Source organism: Mchenga conophoros, linkage group LG11 (genome assembly GCF_057382185.1).
Source record: "Mchenga conophoros isolate Kocher_MC1m ecotype Shallow Benthic linkage group LG11, M_conophoros_male_GT1.1, whole genome shotgun sequence".
Taxonomy (NCBI): domain Eukaryota; kingdom Metazoa; phylum Chordata; class Actinopteri; order Cichliformes; family Cichlidae; genus Mchenga; species Mchenga conophoros.
Genome location: NC_140536.1, coordinates 22,707,704 through 22,726,603, shown reverse-complemented (window position 1 = coordinate 22,726,603; position 18,900 = coordinate 22,707,704). Strand labels below are relative to the sequence as shown.

Here is an 18,900-nt window from a genome sequence, read left to right as displayed (position 1 = left end):
GCAGCTGAGATAAACAATCTGGATCTTCTCCATTTAGTGCTTAAAACAAAGTCTAAAATCTACTGGGGGCCATTGTAAGACTATAGACGGGTATTGTGAGCTTGCTTACTAGAACAGGTTACTACATACACTTTGGGAATGTAGCACCAGTGAATTTATTTGCAGATCGTGATAACAAAGCCATTTTACCAGCATCTTCCTCCCCTCTAAAACCTCTGTTCATGCAACAAGAAAAGAATTCCAACAGGTTTTTCACTGCACACTGTGTTTCAACTTCTGTCCTTGTCTTGTCCGTGTCATTACGCACTGTGAAATTCATTAGTTGTCAAAATATCTTGTATCTTTAGCTATTGCACTTGAAGATAAGTTATTTTGAATTCCTTGAGGAGAAGATTGGGTCACAGTAGAGATAATAAGCTGCTTCTTTACAAGCGATAGCCAGAATAATAATGTTGGTGACTAGTATCTGTGCATGCTAGTCTCCTCGTGGAATCAATAGCACTGTGAAATCAATTGCACAGCAGGCTTAGCAAAGGTTTCCTGCTGTGTCCGAATCAAAAAAACAAATAAAGCTGAAAGAAAAATGAGACAAGCATCATGCTGTAGTGGGTTTGTTACCCACTGACAGTATAGCCAGACTCCAAATACTCAGGGAAGATAAAAGAATCAATACAATTTAAAAGACTTCTCTAAAATATTATCAAAGAATAAGAAAAGAAATAAGAAGCTTAACAAAGCAACCACTGAACATAAAATTATTCAGGACCGTTAACTACAGCCTCAGGTACTAAAACTTAAGGGACATAAAAAGAACCACTGGAGCAAACTTTGCAAGCACTTGTCTTAAAACTAAGAAAATGGACAGCAAATTCACTGTTAGTGATCTTTACTCACCATATACCAACAGCGTGTAATGATCAGCAGCACGACCATAGTCGTTCTGGGCCTGGCACAGGTATGTCCCGTTGTGTGATTGGCTAAGACGGGAAATCTGAAGAGTAGTGCCAGAAATCTCTGCCCTCTCAGGTAAGGTGTCATTAATCTTGGACCACTGAGTGTTTCTGGGCCTGTAAGAAATATGAAACCTTCAATCAGTTATCAAAAGTCAACCGCGATAGCAATGGTAGGAGATGACCCAGGGCTAACATATATAAAGAAAACAGAATTGGACCAAGCACTGAGCCCCGGGGGACCCACATGAGTGGTCCTGTTGAGGACATGCAGTTCTGAAGTGCTAGTTAGATACGTTTGATGAGAACCATTTGAGTACCACCCAGTTCCATAATCTGTCAGTAAAATGACATAATCAGTGCTGTCAAAGACTGTTGATAGTTTAAGGAGAGGGCGGAACCCTGATTCCTTAGCATCTTCACATATATGGACATTTAAGAGTCACCAATTAACCTGACATACATGTCTCTGGCCCAGGAAACTGGACTGCCCAAAGGAAATTCATACATGTACTACAAATGCCCTAACTGACCAGAATGCTGGAATCTTCTAACTTAAATATTATAGGTTTTAGCTTTAGATGTCTAATTTTTGCAGTTTGTTATTATACCTACAACAAGCAGTGGTATTTGCTATCATGATTGGAGTTTGGTAGAGACCTGAGTGCTAAAGTGAAGCTCTCAATCTACCCTCACCTATGGCCACAAGCTCTGTATTGTGACCAAAAGCATGATATTGCAGATATGTGTGGAAGAAATGAGCTTCCATTGAATGAGGTTTGGGTTCTGCCTTAGAGATGTCATGAGGAGGTTAGTCATTTGAGGGGGGCTGAGGGTAGACCTCTCTCCTCCACATTGAAAGGAACCAGCTGAGGTGGTTCAGTGATCTTACTAGGATGCCTCCTGGGGCCTCCTAGGTGGGGTGTTTCAAGACCCTAGGGTAGACCCAGGACACTCTAGCCTGTGAATGCCCCTGTGTTTCCCCTGATGAACTGGACGAGGTGGCTGGGGAGAACGAGACCTCGGCTTGTCTACTTGCTGTCCCCGTGACATACACGTTTTGAGTAGCTGCATGTCTTTTATCAGTTCAGAAACGTTCTACCTGCATTCCCTGATCATTGCTCTGCATCTCTGCTGGTATGTGGTTTCAAAATGACAAAGCAAGCTGTATTGTTTGAAAAAAGAGATGTCTTGTGGAAAAAAGATATCTCAAGATAAGCTTACATGCAGTAATCACACACTTTAGTTCATGTTTTCTGAAGAGACGACTAACCCTTAGGTTTTACCTTGATAGTAGAAGAACGAGGTAAAAGACTGGCCTTAGTTAGCTGTTAGTGGCCACTGTATCTCTAACATGTAACTTGTTGTTTGTCCAAATAAAAATAACTTTATTGTATAATTACTTTATGCTTCTATGCTTGTCAAATAAAGAAGACAGGATATAAGGCTGCTCAAGATTTAGATCAGCTCAGAGGCACTTTTGACAGAAATGGTAGTTAGTTAATAAGTAATGTAATTTATAACTTCTTTAATAATCATTGTAGTCATGCTGTTATTAAATTCACGGGATAAAAATATGGGTTATTGAATCAAATATTTCCAAGGACATTGCTTAACACTGTCAGCAAGTACCTCGCATAACAATGCAATGGATACAATACGGATAGTCTGAAAGATATTTAATAAAGCCTGAAGAGCTAAATAATTTTAGAAGCAAAGGAAGTCAGTATCAGATTGACTTTGGCACTACCAGAAGTGGTGGCATGATAAAAAAAAGAGGTGAAGACGGAGGGTAAAGAAGCCCATAGGGTGAGGTTGACAAGAGAATGAAAGAAGGGTCTTGGAGGAGAAATCGTGGCAAGCGAGGGATGCATCCCGATAAATAATCATGAGATATGTGGTTAGAGGGCAGCGAGTGCTTGAAAGAACTGGGTAAGAGTGACAAGGGAGCAGATGACAGAGTAAAGGGTTGTCAGGTGTTAAGAGTAGGAAAGAAAACAAGAAGAATGTATTACAGGTAGAGTGAGGGAAAAAATGTGTAGTAGGAGTTGAAGTGCAGAAGCAGGCAGACAAAATGCATTGGTCACGAGGCTGGGAAGGCAGAGCAGATGGGAGGTACAAGGATTACAGACCCCCAAATCTTTGTGTGTGTGTGTGTCTGGCAGGGTTTCATGGCTCTTGCCACCCTGGCCAGATTACAATCCTGACTCATCTGGGATCTAATCCCTCAGGAAGTCTAATTAAACCACCTTCTTGGTTCAGCATAGATGCATATACACAGTTTCTCCCTTTCCACACTGATGTTTTAAAACAAAATCTCCAGTTTTTCCTCTCTTGCAACAGCAAACTTGCACTCTTACTCTGAGTAATCCCTTACAAAGATAACACACAAATAATCAGGCTATCAAGCTAAATGAAAAGACATTGTCTGCCTTAATCTCCCCGCCTAGTAACAGACAGACAGTGAGTGTACCCTTCGCCACAAGGAAGTGACATATAATTAGTAATTAATGCTTAACAGGCAGTTAACAGGGCCAGGGAGCAAGCGCAAGGGTGACAAGGGTACTGTAATGTGTGTGTGACTGTGTGTGTGTCTATGGGTGTGCAGTCCAGCATGAGATGAGGGTCATAGTCCAGTGCTGCCTGAAGTCCCATCCCTCACTGTCACATACACACACGCATACACAGTGTCCCCAACCAGCCGTTACAAAGCTTTAGTGGGGCTATAGCCAATACACTTCTCAGCCAGTCCTAACTGTGGGATTTCACTAAATTCATCACACTGACACACACAAAAACACACATGCACACACTTTAGCTGCAATGGGCTTTACTAGGGAGCTTTAGCAGACCCAATGCCCACAGACAGACAGACAATCTAGGGGAGGGTTTAAGAGCTTAGGCCCCAATACCCTTCTAGAAAGTGCCCAAAGGGCTGCCAACACTCTAGAAAAAGGCTTCATTTCAAGGTCGGATCTTAAAATTGTTGACTGCTGATTGGGTTTGGGTAACCTCACACACAGTGCATACCATGTCCACATTTAGACAGAATTTTTTTGTATCCCCTTACACACTTCCAATATCCTATCAGACATAGTCTAAAGCGCCTCTTCTCTTTGTCCTTCATGCAATAAAATATGGATCAGGTTTTTATCCATCTGTCAAACGGTAAATGTCGGGTGAAACCACTCTTCTGCTTTTCATCAAAGTCAGAAGAACACTGCTACGTTCACGTGTCCTTACATAACAAGAAATATATTACGTGGTTTAATATTGTACATTTACACGTGTAATAGAAGATAAATATGGCTTACAGCTCATATTTCAAGTCCATTTCCCAATATTTTCAATAATAAGTATTGATATTTAGATTTCTGAGCACAGTACCAAGAACGTACAACAAATACAAAGATAAGTCTATGCAATATAGTAATTTCACAGACACAAAAAAGATGGCTGAAATTAAAAGTACTTGATAATTGCACTCAGTTTCTGAAGTAGAATCCTGGAAATGAAGGATCACAGTGAGAAATTATATAGAAAGAGACGAATGTGAAAAAAGTATTAGACAAAAACAATGAATCTGTTGTAGCTTTCTGGTTAAGAGTGCCCAAGGTCTCGCTGATTTTCTTCTTCCTTTAGAACCAGTAATGTTGGTTAAGCACACATGTTCTCCCTTCTGTGATAATTGCTTTATACTCACACATTTGGGAGCTGCCCAGGAAAACCTGTTTTCTGTTGTGAAAAGCTCCACTGGAGCAGGTAGAAGTTATTCAAGGATGTTTCCACAATAGCAATTAAGAAGGAGATTTTTCTTTAAACGAAAGTGGATAGTAATTACTTGGAAAATAAACAGTAATATATTTCAGAGACGCTCTCTGTTGGATAGTCACAGATCACCTACTGCACCCAATTTACCTCTATAGCCCATAAATGGCAAAAAGGTTTTGGTAGCACCCCTTATCACTTCATTGTTGACATTGTTGACAGCTAACACTTTCTCTGAACCTTCAACAAATCAAAATTTAAGTTTACTCTGATAGATTTTTTCACATATTTTTGTTCTTTGAAACATATTAAAAGAAAACCAGTAAACAAACAAATACATTTAACTCTAGTGTTACTGGGGCGCAGTAACTTCAGCACTTTTGCAGTTCTTTAGGGTTTCTTGTTATTCAATTCCAGCTCGTTCTATATTTAGCTGGTGGGATTTAATTATGATCTATAATTAATGGTCTGGGTAAATGTGTAAAACAGAGTTCTGCTAACAGATTGGCAGAGATAAAGTCAAGCCTTACAAATCTTTAGCAATATTAGAAATGAAATGTCATTCTTGTAGCAGCAGCTCAAAACAATTCCACAAAACTGTGTTAGACACGATTCAATTTTGCTAAATTTTCTATTTGTAAGGATTGATACTGAACTCTGCAAACTCCTGCACGCCCTTGTCAGTCAAACGATGTTTGCGTACCCTTAAACAAATTTGTCAAAACCCTTTGCTTTGTCGAGGCAAACAATTTATAATTTATGATTACTTCATCTGGAATTCATTTTAAAAATTATGGAAAAATCTCTCTCTTATGACAGCCTGCAACACTTTCACAAGTAGCGCCTGAAACCAGATGGCAAACAGAACTTTTACATATCTTGTGAAAAGTAAAGCTAAATTCATTTGTCATGAATGTGTTATCTTCGTAATGTGTCCTGGTAAATAATGTGGAAAGCAAGACAAAAGCAGCACATTCTTAATGTAAAGCACACCAATGCCAAGCTGTTTACCACACATACATATACAAATAGACTTACAGAGGATTCCCAGTGACAGAGCAGGTGAGGGTGAGCGAGTCGCCCTCTCGCAAAATGCCAGCAGGAGGAACAATTCGAACTGTAGGTGCAACTGTAGAAAAGCAGAAAGGAGGAGGGTGACATGAGTAAGCATTTCAGAGAAAAAAACAGAAAAAACATTTCTCGATCCGAATGATGCAAGAATCAGACAGGAACAGGAAAAAAAATCAAGAAAGAAAAAAAGAATCCGAAACAAAAGACAGGTAACAGAAAGGGAAAAGTTAGAACATGGAAGGAAAATTGTCTTTGACATCTGTTTCCAAGGCAACCGTGCGACAATCCTATGGTTTAGACACCGGTTATCATAAGCAGCCCACCGCTCCAGCAGCTGCTGTAGTGCACTTGCTTCAGTAACAGAACAATCAGGAGCCAAATCCACACCCGCGGTTGGTCATTATTGCCAGTTTTCTGGCTGGAGGAGCATCCAGGCAGAGATGTTAATGTTTGTTGATAGCTCACCAGTCTGATCTATCAACAAACATTAATATAGAAGTGGCAAATTAATTGAACTCACAAGGCCGATGTAAACATATTCGCCAAATATGAATCATCCACATCTATAAATATTTACATATGCCTGGGAAATGTTTGACTATTCAAAATGATATATTGTTGGATCAAGCAATCACATCAAGCTGTCAGGAACAGTGAAGATAGAACTAATGGAGTTACTGAATATGGTTGACTGCTGAAATTCATCAGATTAATATTGGGGGAGAAGAGAGACCACACTGTATGCACTTTTATCTTGTATTCTCATCACAGTTTATCTGCTATAATAATGCCTTTTATCAATTGCTGCCCACAAGACAATTCCAGTATGGAAGGAAATAGGGATCCACATGAAAAAACTAAACAAAATGAACTTTGCACAATCTTTGTTTTTCTAAAAAAAATAATTAAAAAAAATAAAATAAAAATGTGCCACGATTTCTGTGCTGGAACATGTTTTTTGTTTTGTTCTGTCCCTGTGTAGTATTTTCTGTGTCTTGTCACCTGTCTTATTAGCCTTTTCCCTGGTGTGTATAGCTTGTGCGTTTTCCCCACAGACTTTGTTATGTTGTTGTTCCCTTTTCCTGACCCCTGAAATACATGTGGTACATGTCTTTGATGTCTTGCCTCTGACACACTTTTGCTCCATTATCACAAGACTTCAAGGCGCACCAGTAGCATTTCAGAAATGGAGCGTTTAGTCTGCATGGGTTCTTATATTCTGAAAACTGACCAGATTCTCTATGCCGTCCCCATGTCTAACTTCCTGCCCTCCTCATCTGCTCTGCGCTGCTTGACGTGACTTCCATGAAAAAGTAGAAATTCTGAGGGGAGAGTAATTTTGGGAATTTTTCCAAAGTGTACTCTGGTGGGATCAGAAGCATTGTCTTTTGCCTGAGTGGCTGCAATCAGCTCCGGTGGTTAGGTTAACAGAACCACATCCTGTATATTTGAGTGTCCCTTGTTTCGGTCCTGCTAGCACGCTGCTTTTGATTAGTCTCTGTCACTTCTGGATTTTGTTACTGAGACGCATTTCCCTGTATTTTCCAAAAAGTGCCTTCTTTTTTTCTAAATTTTAATCTTCCAGTCCATTTCAGTTTTTGGCTTCACTTAGGCAGCATGCAAACACAGTAGTACAAATTAATATCTTCAAATCAAAACACTGAGCTGAAAGCAAATATTTGTTCCTCCTCACATCAAAAACAAACATCAAAAACTTGACAAGCTTACATCTGATTTTCTCATTTTATACACTGATTCTACTGAAACAGACTTCAAAAAGAACCAAAAAAAACCCCCAAACAAATGCTGACAATTTAGTGTGGCATAAAATATATAATACAAAAACCCAGGGAGTTATCTCTTTCAGTAGTTTTCCCGCTTTGCCTCCTCTAAGAGGACATTACAATTTAGTGCACACAAACTTGTGCAAAGACACCAGCAACAAAAAGACAAAGTCAACGTAGGGCAGGGATTGTTTCACATACTAATATACTCCACATTTCTTTCACTTGATGTTGTTTAGCTGTTTAAACAACAGGCCAGGAGCCTAACCTGGCCGTGTTCCTATCTCTGGCAGCTCCCTGCATGACAAGATTTGTATGTATTAGGTTTTAATGAGTGCAGGTCTCATACAGGGCAGTTCTGAATATCACTGTTAAAATCCTGGACGGTGTATAAAAGAGGATCATTCTAAAATGAGATATCACCGTTTGAAAAATGAGGCTGCTAACCTGACAAAATTATTGCTGGCATTAAAGTAAAACACTATAATGAAGAGGCCTGAAGTAGCAATTTCAGTGACAGCAATACAGATGAAATAATGTTTGTTTTGAAATATTTGGCAATGAACATTATGTTACTTAATTTGTCTGAAAGATGGATAGAAATTGTTTGGAGGCACACACACACACACACACACACAAAAGAAGAGAAGGGACTTACAATAGACATCCAGGCGATAATGCCGAATCCTCTTCTGCCCATTAAGTGCAGGGTGGAATGCCTCACAACTCAGAGCTGCCCCATCGTCTTTCCTTTCTACCGGGATGCGGATGGTGCTGGACACACTGAATGTCTTCCCATTGTCCTGCAGGGATACCACACCTGGAGACAGGCAGGGGAAGCAGGGGGGATTGAAATAATGGAAGTAAATAATACCGGTGAGGTGGTCAAGAAACATTTTAGCAGCCAAAATATGCCTGTTCTTACTTTCTCCCTGCTGAGACATCACACCTATGTTAGGGGACTGTGAGCTGCAGGGAGAAGGCGAGATGGAGGAGAAGAAGGGATTTCGCTTTCTTTTTTTTGATGAGAAACCAAAGGGGATAGAAAAACTGAGCAGAAAGAGAGTAAGAAGTGAGGGATTGATGAATGAGCTTTTTAGAGCATCACCAGGTACCTGTAAAGGGGAGGATGAGTGGTGAGGGAGCAAAGAAGAGATAGAGAGAATAGAAAGCAATTTGCATCTATATTTCATGGCAATTATGAGCAGCAGCACAGTTTGTTTTCCGATAGTAAATCAACTGAATGTTTTGTCTGTGTGCGAGCGAAAGAAAGAGAGAGAGAGATAGAGGAGAGAGAAGGATAAAAGAGAAAATATGCATAACCCAATTGAGATTTTAACTGAGCCAGACATGGAGAGAGAGAAGGACGTCAAAGGAACAGGGTGAGAGAATAAAAGGAAAGGAGAGAGGGACGCACAGAGAGAGAACGAGGGCAGCAAAACAAGCATGATTGATGCGTGTGTGTGTGTCTGTGTGTGTGTGAGAGGGGTGGGGTGGTGGGGGCAGACATGAAAGAGGATGATAACAGCGCGAGGCAGATGCAGAGTGGAAGAAAGATGCAAGAAGAGAGGAGGAGGAGAGACAGACGGCGGGAGGAGGAATAGTGGCAGCAAACTAACGGGACTTGACATGGTCACGTATTGGGAGTTTGTGCTTGTTTAGGCAGAATACAATATACTTATATTGCACTGAATTTTCAATTATTGCTGGCAAGAAAATGAAAGTGAGCTTAATCGAGGCCTGAGAGGATGCTAGCGTGTGCAGATGAGCAAGAATAAGGGTGCGGCGGGAAGATAGCGTCTTAATTAAAGAGTACTTCTGATATCTGTTGGGATCTGCTTCTAACCTTTGGTGTCACAGTTCGTTTAACTCAGGGCCAAAAGAGATGGGTGGAAGAGAAGAGGCGAGAGAAAAGAAGGGAAGAGAAGAGAGGAGAGAGAAGCATTAGGAAACAAGATAAGACAACTGAGGTAAAAGGACAGTCCCTGTCTGTCTCTTGGACTCTTAAAGTGTTGTGTAGCCAACAACTACGCCAAGGAGCCTCACGTCTTTGTCAGCAGTGAAACTTAAAGGAAAAAAGAGACTGCTTTAAAAGAAGGTGAAGAAGTTAAGCATAAGGACATGGAGAAAAAACACAGAATGACGGTGACAGGTGCGTTCTGACAGAGAAAAAGAGAAGAGACTGGATGAAAGAGACACCCGGTGTCAGACAAAAATAGAAGGTAAAAGAGATGACAGCTGACATGAAGTTTAAAAGGGCAAAACGCTGCTCGGTGCATGTCCAATAAGCTGCTGACAACAGATTATCGCGCTTTATTTAATCTGGTCTGTGCAGAGCTATCTGAAGTTACAGATAAATGAATGAATTAATAACAATACAAAACACATCTGACACCAGTTTGTACTTTTGAACAATACCGTCTGCATTTATTAAAAACTGGAGATAAAACCGAATAAAAATAATAACAATGAGCCTCAGTCAGAAATGCTTTGCATGACTTAGTCCCCAAGAGCTGTTTTGTTGTTGCTCAGTCAACTAATAAAGTTTTTGAGCAATTTAAATCAAACACAAATGCTGATTTAACAGAAAATTAATAAAAAAAAATGGGTGGGTGTAAAAACAAACAAAAATGATTTCTCAGGGGTTAAATAGGTTGAAGGGCCATGGAAAGATATTTCCCAGATGTATTATTGAGCAAACTGCTCCTTTAACTGAGGGAACCCAAAGGAGACAGAGAGTTAGAGACGAAGGATAGATCAGGGTATCTGACTGATGGATGGCTCATAGATTTATCAGCAGCAAAGAAGTAGGGAAAGTCAGAAGATGTTGAATTAAAAACTGTCTTCACGAAGCTGTAAAAGAGATAGCATGGGAAAAGAAGAAAATCAGGAGTGCGCGAGGCTTCTGGCAGTTTAATATAATAGTGTGCTTGTCAGATTACGTGCAAATAAATTCAACTGAAATTAATTTTCATGAGAGATTAGCTTGAGAGAACGGACAAAGTCTATGTATATGTTTTCAGAATGAAAAGATGTTCACTGTAGTGGACACGGAGAGGCAAAAGTGTTACATTATTTAGCTGATGTTGATTTAATGAACACAGATTTACTTCTTCAATTAACTTGAAATAGAAGGAATACTACTGTTCCAGTCTCAAAAGAAGTGCTGTTAATCAGTTGGAACTTTAGTGTTGCCTATAAATATTGCACAAAAAAAGTGGATCAAAATGTAGAAAGTGGTTTGGAGAGAAAAAAACATGGCAGCCCCACAGCCCAGATGCACATTTCCCTGCTCACTTATCATTCACCTATTTTTTTACCTGCTTCTATCAACACATCCATCTGCTAGTCCCCAATCAACCGATCAATCACTCATTCTTTTATTCAGCACTCAATCTGTGATATCACCCAACCATTCTACTTCACCTGCCCTTTATTACCCAATTAACTCCCTCATTTATCTCAAACAATCATTTGAGCATTCATCAGTCCATCTGTCAGCCATGTACCTGCTATCTCCCGTCCTTTACGCATCCATCGCAGGGTGGCGGCCGGCTTGCTGCGTGGTGACACACAGGTGAGTTCCGCCTCGCCGCCCTCCACAGCCTCCTGCTTCACCTCCACTGTGGGTGTCTCTGGGGGAACCAAGACTGAGAGTGTCGCCACCTGGTGGTGCGTGGAATCCGTGTAGAGCTGGCAGAAGTATCCGCCCTCATCGGACACGCTAACGTTGGTCAGTGTGATGCGAACCAGCCGTTGCGTGAAGAGCACCATCTGGAAACGGTCGTCCTTCAAGGCTGGAATTGGGCAAAGACAAAGAAGAGAGTAGGAGAGGGAAGAGGGTGGCGCGGAAGTGAAACCGCATGAGTTGGCATTGTTGAGGATACGGAGAAGAGGACCGTGAAAAGGTGGGAAAGAAAGGGAGGGGTGATGAAAATGACATGGAACAAAAATATGGAATTGGTGAGGAACTCAAGAACAAGATGATGGGTGGTGAGTTCAATAGTCAGCAAACAAATATAAAAAAAAAGACAGTTACAATTTATAATGAAATAAGAAACAAAGCTACTTTTGGCTGCTCCCTTAGTCATGTGGGATCACCACAACAGGAAGCACTGCAGGTTTTCTTTGGCAGGTTTTCTTCTTGACACAAAGGGATTTGTGTCTCCTCCCAAGTCAGGCAGAATCAGGCAATCTTACGCTTGTTAAGCAAATGTGCAATCCACTACACTAATATGGAGCCACTGCTAGTTATAATGTAAAGCATTTATTTGAAGTCTACCCACTGTGTCATTATTAATTAAACCCAAAAAACGTATGTAGATCTTTTTACATTCACGCAGACACACAAGCTATGACTGCTAAGGATGCCATATTTTACAAATTTTCTGTTTTCATACATTTTACTTGGCAGGCTTTCATCTTGGTAAATCTATCAATTTTACATTTTTAAAAGCATATCAGAAAGCTGACATCTAGTCCCCACAAAAGGTAATTTATTCTGCAGGATGCAAATTCTCCACAAGAGGGAGCTAATCAGTTGGTGACAAGGTAGTCCCAACTGGTCAGTTATTAGGATCCTGTATTCTACTTTGATTGGCTACTTTGTTGTGATCGGGACAGCTGATAAAACCTGAAAAGACATTTGACTTCTGAAAGGTTGCGCAACAGGTAAAAGAGCTCGGTGTAGACTTGGCTAAATCAATAAACGGGTCTGGTGATGGGTAGCTTAAATGGCCACAATCTGGCCACAATCAACCTTCCAAAGCTATTAAATATCTAAATTAAAGAGATTTAGATAATTGGCTGCTTGAAAGGAAACACTAGATCAATGAAAAGCTCCATACTTTCTTCATTCAGTGTGTATAAACAATTTTGCCTAATATCTTGAAAAACACAAAAAACCTCTTCATACACTAAATATGGTAAAATCGTAACTTGAAAAATAAGCAACCAAAGGTGTCAGGGAGATGTGGTGAAGCAAAAAGCACTGTGATTGTCTGTGAAATATACTGGGTAGAGTATAAAAACAAGTTAAATAGAAAACTCACTAAAAGACTACAGACAAACTTGGAGTCGGCTGGACTTTTATTCAGCAAAATGCAGGTTTTTGCAATGAGAACCAGACTGAATGAAATTGCAACATAAACTGCGCTTAAAGCGAAAGAATTCTTTTGACAGGACTTTTGTGCAGTGACAGTGCTTTTGAGGATCTTCGCCTCGTCTGCTTCTGTACGCCTCAGGTGGTCAGGCAAGTGTTCAGTCAGACATGGTGAACAACATAACAACCTGCTTATTTGCGTCAGTCTTATCTAACCTTGATGCAAGTTTTGGGGTAACTTTCTGTTATTTTTTGAAGTGAGGGGTCAGCACAGATAAAGGACATTACTTTTGCTCAAGAAATAACCATCAGTTCAGGAACTCTACACGTATCTTCTATGTGGGCAGAGATTCAGAGGTCTTGAGACAGGCTAGGATGAACCTGTACAGCAATGCAAAATAAAAGCAATTAGGACGAGTAGTTGGAGGGCCATTGAGGCAGCCTGTTACTAACCAAGCAAGAACAGGTTGCTGGAACTGCATGTATTTTTATTACAGCTAAGATTAAAATTATAGGTCCAAAGTTACAGGTTGGGGTGGACTTCTGATATGACTCTAGTTGAATCAAATTGGCCAAGTCTGGTTGAAAGTACTTTGCAAATAACAGGATTTGCTTTTTTTTTGTGCATCTTTGAAAATTCAGTGCATTTACATTTTGTTTGCAGTATTTTGAAAGTATCTGTCAAACAGCACAAGAGAACTAAAGGCTGCTTCAATAGAGGTACATGACATTTTGATCATTGGAATCAGTTGCTTCGTGGCCTCATGATAGTTTGCGCTGTAACAGCAAACAGTCAGTTATATCTCACCAACTCTGAAACAAGAGTCTTCCCCCTCTGTTTGCGATGTCACTCCCATGAACAGCTTTGCAGAGGAAAAAAAATGACAAAACATGGGAGAAACTGTGGCTGCGACAGCACCCCTGTTGATTTGCCGCTCGGGAATTGATAGTGCTGTTAAATCCAAAGCTTGGTTTGATATAGAAAAGTTCATAAACAGTTTTGCAAAGTCAGTCTCGGTGGAGCAGCTCCAGGCTGCACATTGATACAACATAACAGATGTCTTGGTTCACTCATTTCCAGCTTAGAGGGAGAGTGTCGTTCATTTCCCCAAGCAATGATTGGACTTTGGTTAACTAGAATGCATTCATTCGCTCTCTTTGTAAGTGCATGCTTTTTCCTCTCTAAGCCCATGCTTAATTAGCATCTGGCATTTTTATTGTTTGTCTTATTAGATTTTAATCATTATTGTTTTTACTTTCTCTGAAGAACTGAAACACGCCATTTATTTCATTTTTGGAAAGATATTAAATTCAGAGGCACAAACTTTTGAGTCAGAGATACGTGCTGAATACTACAGTTGTGTATAACATACTGTGTAGGTCAAACAATAGAAAATAACAAAAGGCATCAAAGGCAACAATTTTAAAGCCAATCCCGAATCTCAGACCAATAAGCTACAATTACTAACCATATAATCCAAAAAGGAGAAAAATAAGAAAGGACAGTGACATGAGGGATGAGGAGTAATGAAGATGTAACAACTTTTCCTTTGTTAGCAAAGAAAGAGTACAATCAATAGGGAGAAAAATGCTGATAATGACAAATAACACCAATAACAGTCTGTGGTTGACAGTAGTTTCATGTCCATAGATTCTCATAAATACCTTTGAGACTCACTTTGTATTGACTTGGCTGTGAAACCTCCCTCATGCTCCATCTCTATTTTATTCTGTCCCTCTCTTCTTTCCTTTGTGTTGGATTTGGCCTGGCCATCTCGCAGGACAATTTACAACACAGAACAGACACTACGGTATAGATATTAGCTTTGCGGGAGTGTGTGCATGCTTGTGTGTGTGTGAGCGAGAGTGAGCAAATGGGGATGTAGAAAAACGAGAAAAATAGACTACATAATGCAGCAGGCAGGGAAAAATAATATAAAGACAGAAATCCACAGGAGACTAAGAGAGCAGCCTGGGGCAATGGAGTTAGTCCACTTTTCTTGGAGGTACACCACACTAATCTGTCCACCCCACCCCTAAAATTTCCCCTCCATCGGATGGCAATGAGAGCATTGTTAGAGAGCCATTCCCTGCAGACAGGTAAATCTTTTTCCCCCTCTCTGCACTAAATGGCAACTAAATGTCAGACTTCTGTTCAAGTCCAAGTTCACCATGATTGTCCTATCTCATTTGCATGCTGAGGAGAGTTGGCAATAAGATGAGAAAGAGAGATATGGACAACTACGGAGAAAGGGTCCATTTAGTTAGTTCTACTGCTCTATTATAGCTCTCTGTCCCCACAATCTCATAAAATACACCCCTGACTACTTGCTCACTAGCAAAACAGGCAGTCTAATTCACTGCACTTAGTGCAGCAGCTCTGTTTGGGCAGCTAGTGTGGAATACATCAGCAGAGAAAGGTCTTAGTTTCTTAGCCTGTAATCTGGGTGGCAGATGGGCAATAGAGTGGAAGTGATGGAAGAAATGGTGGAGGTGGCGAGAGCCAGAGTGAGGTGCAATTTACACTCCCAGAAAATGTCCACAATGAGGCTTTTTTTGTTCTTACAGGAGCCAAATTAGTTATGGGAAGCCATCAATGCTTTATAGCTTTGCTAGACTTTGGAGCACTTCCTAATGCGGTGTCTTTCTTCAGCAACTGATCCTCCCTTTCCTTATTCTCTCTGTGGCTGTGTTTTTCTTAACCCTCAGCACCTTTTCTCATTTCCCTCACTCTTTTCTTTCTTTCTCATTTTCTCTTTCATTTGAGCCTTCAAACCGCTTCTTCTTCCTCGTTTTGATTAGGCCTCATCATGCTTTCCAAAGGGTGCAAGTCCAAGCCTCGTGGGAGAGCAGACGGAGCGACTCTGTTTAAATACTTAATGGAACTTACCGGCAGCGTGCTGATCTGATAGAATTGGGGGGAGAAGGTTTCCCAAAGCAGCAACCTCAACTACCCAATTACGTCCGCTCCGTGATCGAGGTGACTAACAAGTGAAGGCTAAGTGTATGGAACAAAAGCACTGGAGTGCTGCACCTGTGAACAGTGAAACTACGCCTGCAACTGATTTTTGTTTTTACTGATTTTTCTCTCATCTTTGCATTCTGTTCAGAAAACTTTCATTGACTGCTATTTTGCAGACTGTTCCTGTGGGGAGTGTGGGAGTGTTGATTGTCGGATCAATGTAATTACAAGAACTGCAGGTTTTAATGATTAGAAAGTTGAAAATGTGTTCAAGTGCAAATTTTCACATATATAAATATCACACTAGATGACTGCAATTACAACTTTGAGGTATAAGAGTCTCCTTTTTACTGTGGTCAAAAGCAAAGGGTTTTAAAAAGTCTGAGCATTGCACCTTGTACCACCTCACCAAGAAAATCAGCTCTTGATCTATTGGCCGTTCATTATTTTGACATTAAGCTCCTTTTAGGATTTTACAATTTCTACCTACTTACTGCACACTGAAAAACAAACTATTAAACCTTTAAAGCTGCGTGAAACTGCCAGTGGCATTAAAATAACTATTAGGACCTTAGACTGTCTAATGCACAAACACAATGTTTTGTAAAAGTCAAATTTTAAGATGCTCAGATAAGAATTCAGAATTATTGACTTAGCAAGAGTTGCAGATTGGAATTAAAATGCTAATGTGTACGATACTCAGGCGCTCAGAAACAGTCATCAAGAGCAGCTTGAATGAAGTTAGCTCAGCAAACAGATTATCTGTCTTATCACCTGTCACGCAATTACAGCAGCGAAAAAATCCTTTTCCAAATAACAAGTAATCAAAACATATTTCTTGGAGTAGATAGGCACTATAGAGACGAGTGTTCTGCCACTTGAAGGAAAGAATTGGATCTTGGTATGTAGATCTTCAATAAAGTAGACACTGTTGAGAAGTTTTCACAATAGAAAGCTCCTTGGATGAAAGATGAGCAAGTGATTTTGCTGGGGGATTTGGGGTTTTCTAGTTGGTTGCTCTTCCAAACAGATAGAGATGATTTTTACGCTTGTTGCAGACTGTGCTTTTGATGTGATTTTGGCGGGGGCTGCGGTGGTGGCAGTGTGGAGACTCCTGTGCATAATAATATCATGTATGCTCAAAACCAAGCAACTGTGAACACAATTGTGCTGGCCCTTCGTTACAGAGAGATTGCAGCAGCTAGCTGATTAGCTGGTTAATAGGATTTTGTTTTCAAAGTTTGTTTGGTTTTAATATTAAATCCAGCTCACTAAATAAGGGAGTTAAACAGATATTTTCCTCTTTACTGATCAGTGTCTATGTTTTTTGTGCTTGTTTTTTTTCTCCTTGAGAACTTGTTCGCGTTTGACTTGAAGGAAAGGGGCTCAGCTCGGAGGAGACCAGGCTACTGGTGTCTTATATGCCTGAACTAAACACATACACCATCCTCCCCTTTACTGTGAACATTTACAAGCCACAGTATGAAACTGTAGCCTTAAGCCCAAACTAATGTCTTATCACATAGATTATGTAGTGCATAAATAACACATTTTTTGGTTCAATTAAGCTGCTACACACAAAATTCAAAGCAATGTTTAATATCCTTGATCGCTGTTCTTTTGCTCAGAGGTTTCCTAGCAGCATTTCTGCTGCAAATCTGGCTAAGGTAGCAACTTCTGCCCTTAATTAGTAAGAAAAAAAAAACAGGTAGAGTTTGCCTGCCCCGAGGCCCTCAGTGAATTCTGCTTTCATTAAAATATTGGTTACAATGATAATTTGCCATAAAGCTGTATTTAAAAAAACATGTGATTGTCAAGGCCATGCTCTAATGAGGACTTTAATAAGTTCTGATCTCATCACTGGGGTTAACAGCAGATTATGCAGAAAGCTTCGAACTGTGCTTTTAAAACAGATAAGTAGTCACACTGTTAGGGCACACAGTAAACCCATCTCCTAATTTCACGTGGTGGTTAGCTGACTTTCTAATGTGAAATCACTTCAAAGGGAAAATGAGGACATTTGCGAGAAGAAAAATGTAAAATGAAAGTGTTGGTGAGTCACTGCTAATGTGTCTAAAAGGCTCGCTTTAAATGTCACCAAAGGCAAATACATAGACAAGGATAAATTAGGTTTGTCTGCAGAGACCAGCGTGCACGCAGATACACACCTCGCGTGCCGTTGAAGAAGAGAGTCTGGCGGCGGGGATTCTGGATGACCACGATTGATCCATCGTAGTTCTGCAGGCGGCAGGAGATCTGAGCCGTACCCCCCTCCAAGACTGTTACATTCTCTGCTTGCACTGCCTGACAATGGGCTGAGGGAGAGAAAGAGAGATGTAAACATAGTGATACAGAGGTTGGACAATCCAGAAGAAAGAAGGGGAAAAGAAAAGAAAACAGATTGAGGGAATAGAGAGTTGTTCAATTCTCTTGAGGTTGAATCTTTTAAAATATAGTACTTAAAGGATGATTCATTTGCTTGCTATTCATCACACAGACACAATAATGAAAGAAATGTTGAAGAGGAGGGAAAAAAGAGAAAGAGATAAAGTGATAAAGCGATTGAGAGCAAAAGAGAAGCCACCGAAGGACTCAACAGGTAAAAGAAGGTTCTCGAGCACTGCATTCATACGATAATAAGATGGATGATTATAATTACTGCTATTCGTTTCTTTACATGCACAAACACACATACAACATCCACATTGCTTTGGGCTAGTCTAACAGAATGCATCAACAAACACATTTGAACAGATAACGCTTACATCTTTAAGTGGCTGTTTGTCTCTTGGGCTTTAGATACATGCTTGAATGGCCATGCATAAGCACAAACCTGGTGGCATACAGCCAAACACATGTGCACACAACTTAAATTCATTCAAACAGATGACCACACTGCTACCCTGTCACTACTTGTGTGTATATGAACAGTTTAAGTTGCAGCAGCATTATTGTACAAGTCTGTAATTGGCCAAAGTGCCGAGCTATGAAACCAGGATGGGAGCTTTAATTGGACTTCACACATTCTTAATGCCATTTCTCTACCAGGTGCATTCTAAACCCACTGATTACACTCCATTATCCAAATGAAATGGTTCTCATAGGGACACTTTCATGTACACGTGGTTGGAAAAGTACGCAATAACAAATGAGCACAGACACACAAGCACGTGTGCACAGAAAGTGACTTTCACAGTCCCAAAAACTGTCTTACATAGTCTTTCAAACAAACTTGTCTGGCTCCTCCAACTCAATATTTTTAGA

General features: G+C 40.3%; 1 protein-coding gene across 5 annotated transcripts in view; it reads right to left on the bottom strand.

The window, feature by feature from the left end:
- cadm4 (cell adhesion molecule 4) overlaps positions 1-18,900 on the bottom strand; it is a 163,563-nt gene that overhangs the window by 16,955 nt on the left and 127,708 nt on the right. For all 5 annotated transcript variants that reach the window (XM_085291521.1, XM_085291524.1, XM_085291522.1 and 2 more), the window contains exons 2-6: positions 17,805-17,951; positions 11,083-11,370; positions 8,232-8,393; positions 5,757-5,847; positions 895-1,067 (exon numbers count right to left, since the gene is read on the bottom strand). In XM_085291521.1, coding sequence (XP_085147647.1) covers positions 895-1,067; positions 5,757-5,847; positions 8,232-8,393; positions 11,083-11,370; positions 17,805-17,951 — 861 coding nt within the window. The remainder of the gene's footprint in view (positions 1-894; positions 1,068-5,756; positions 5,848-8,231; positions 8,394-11,082; positions 11,371-17,804; positions 17,952-18,900) is intronic.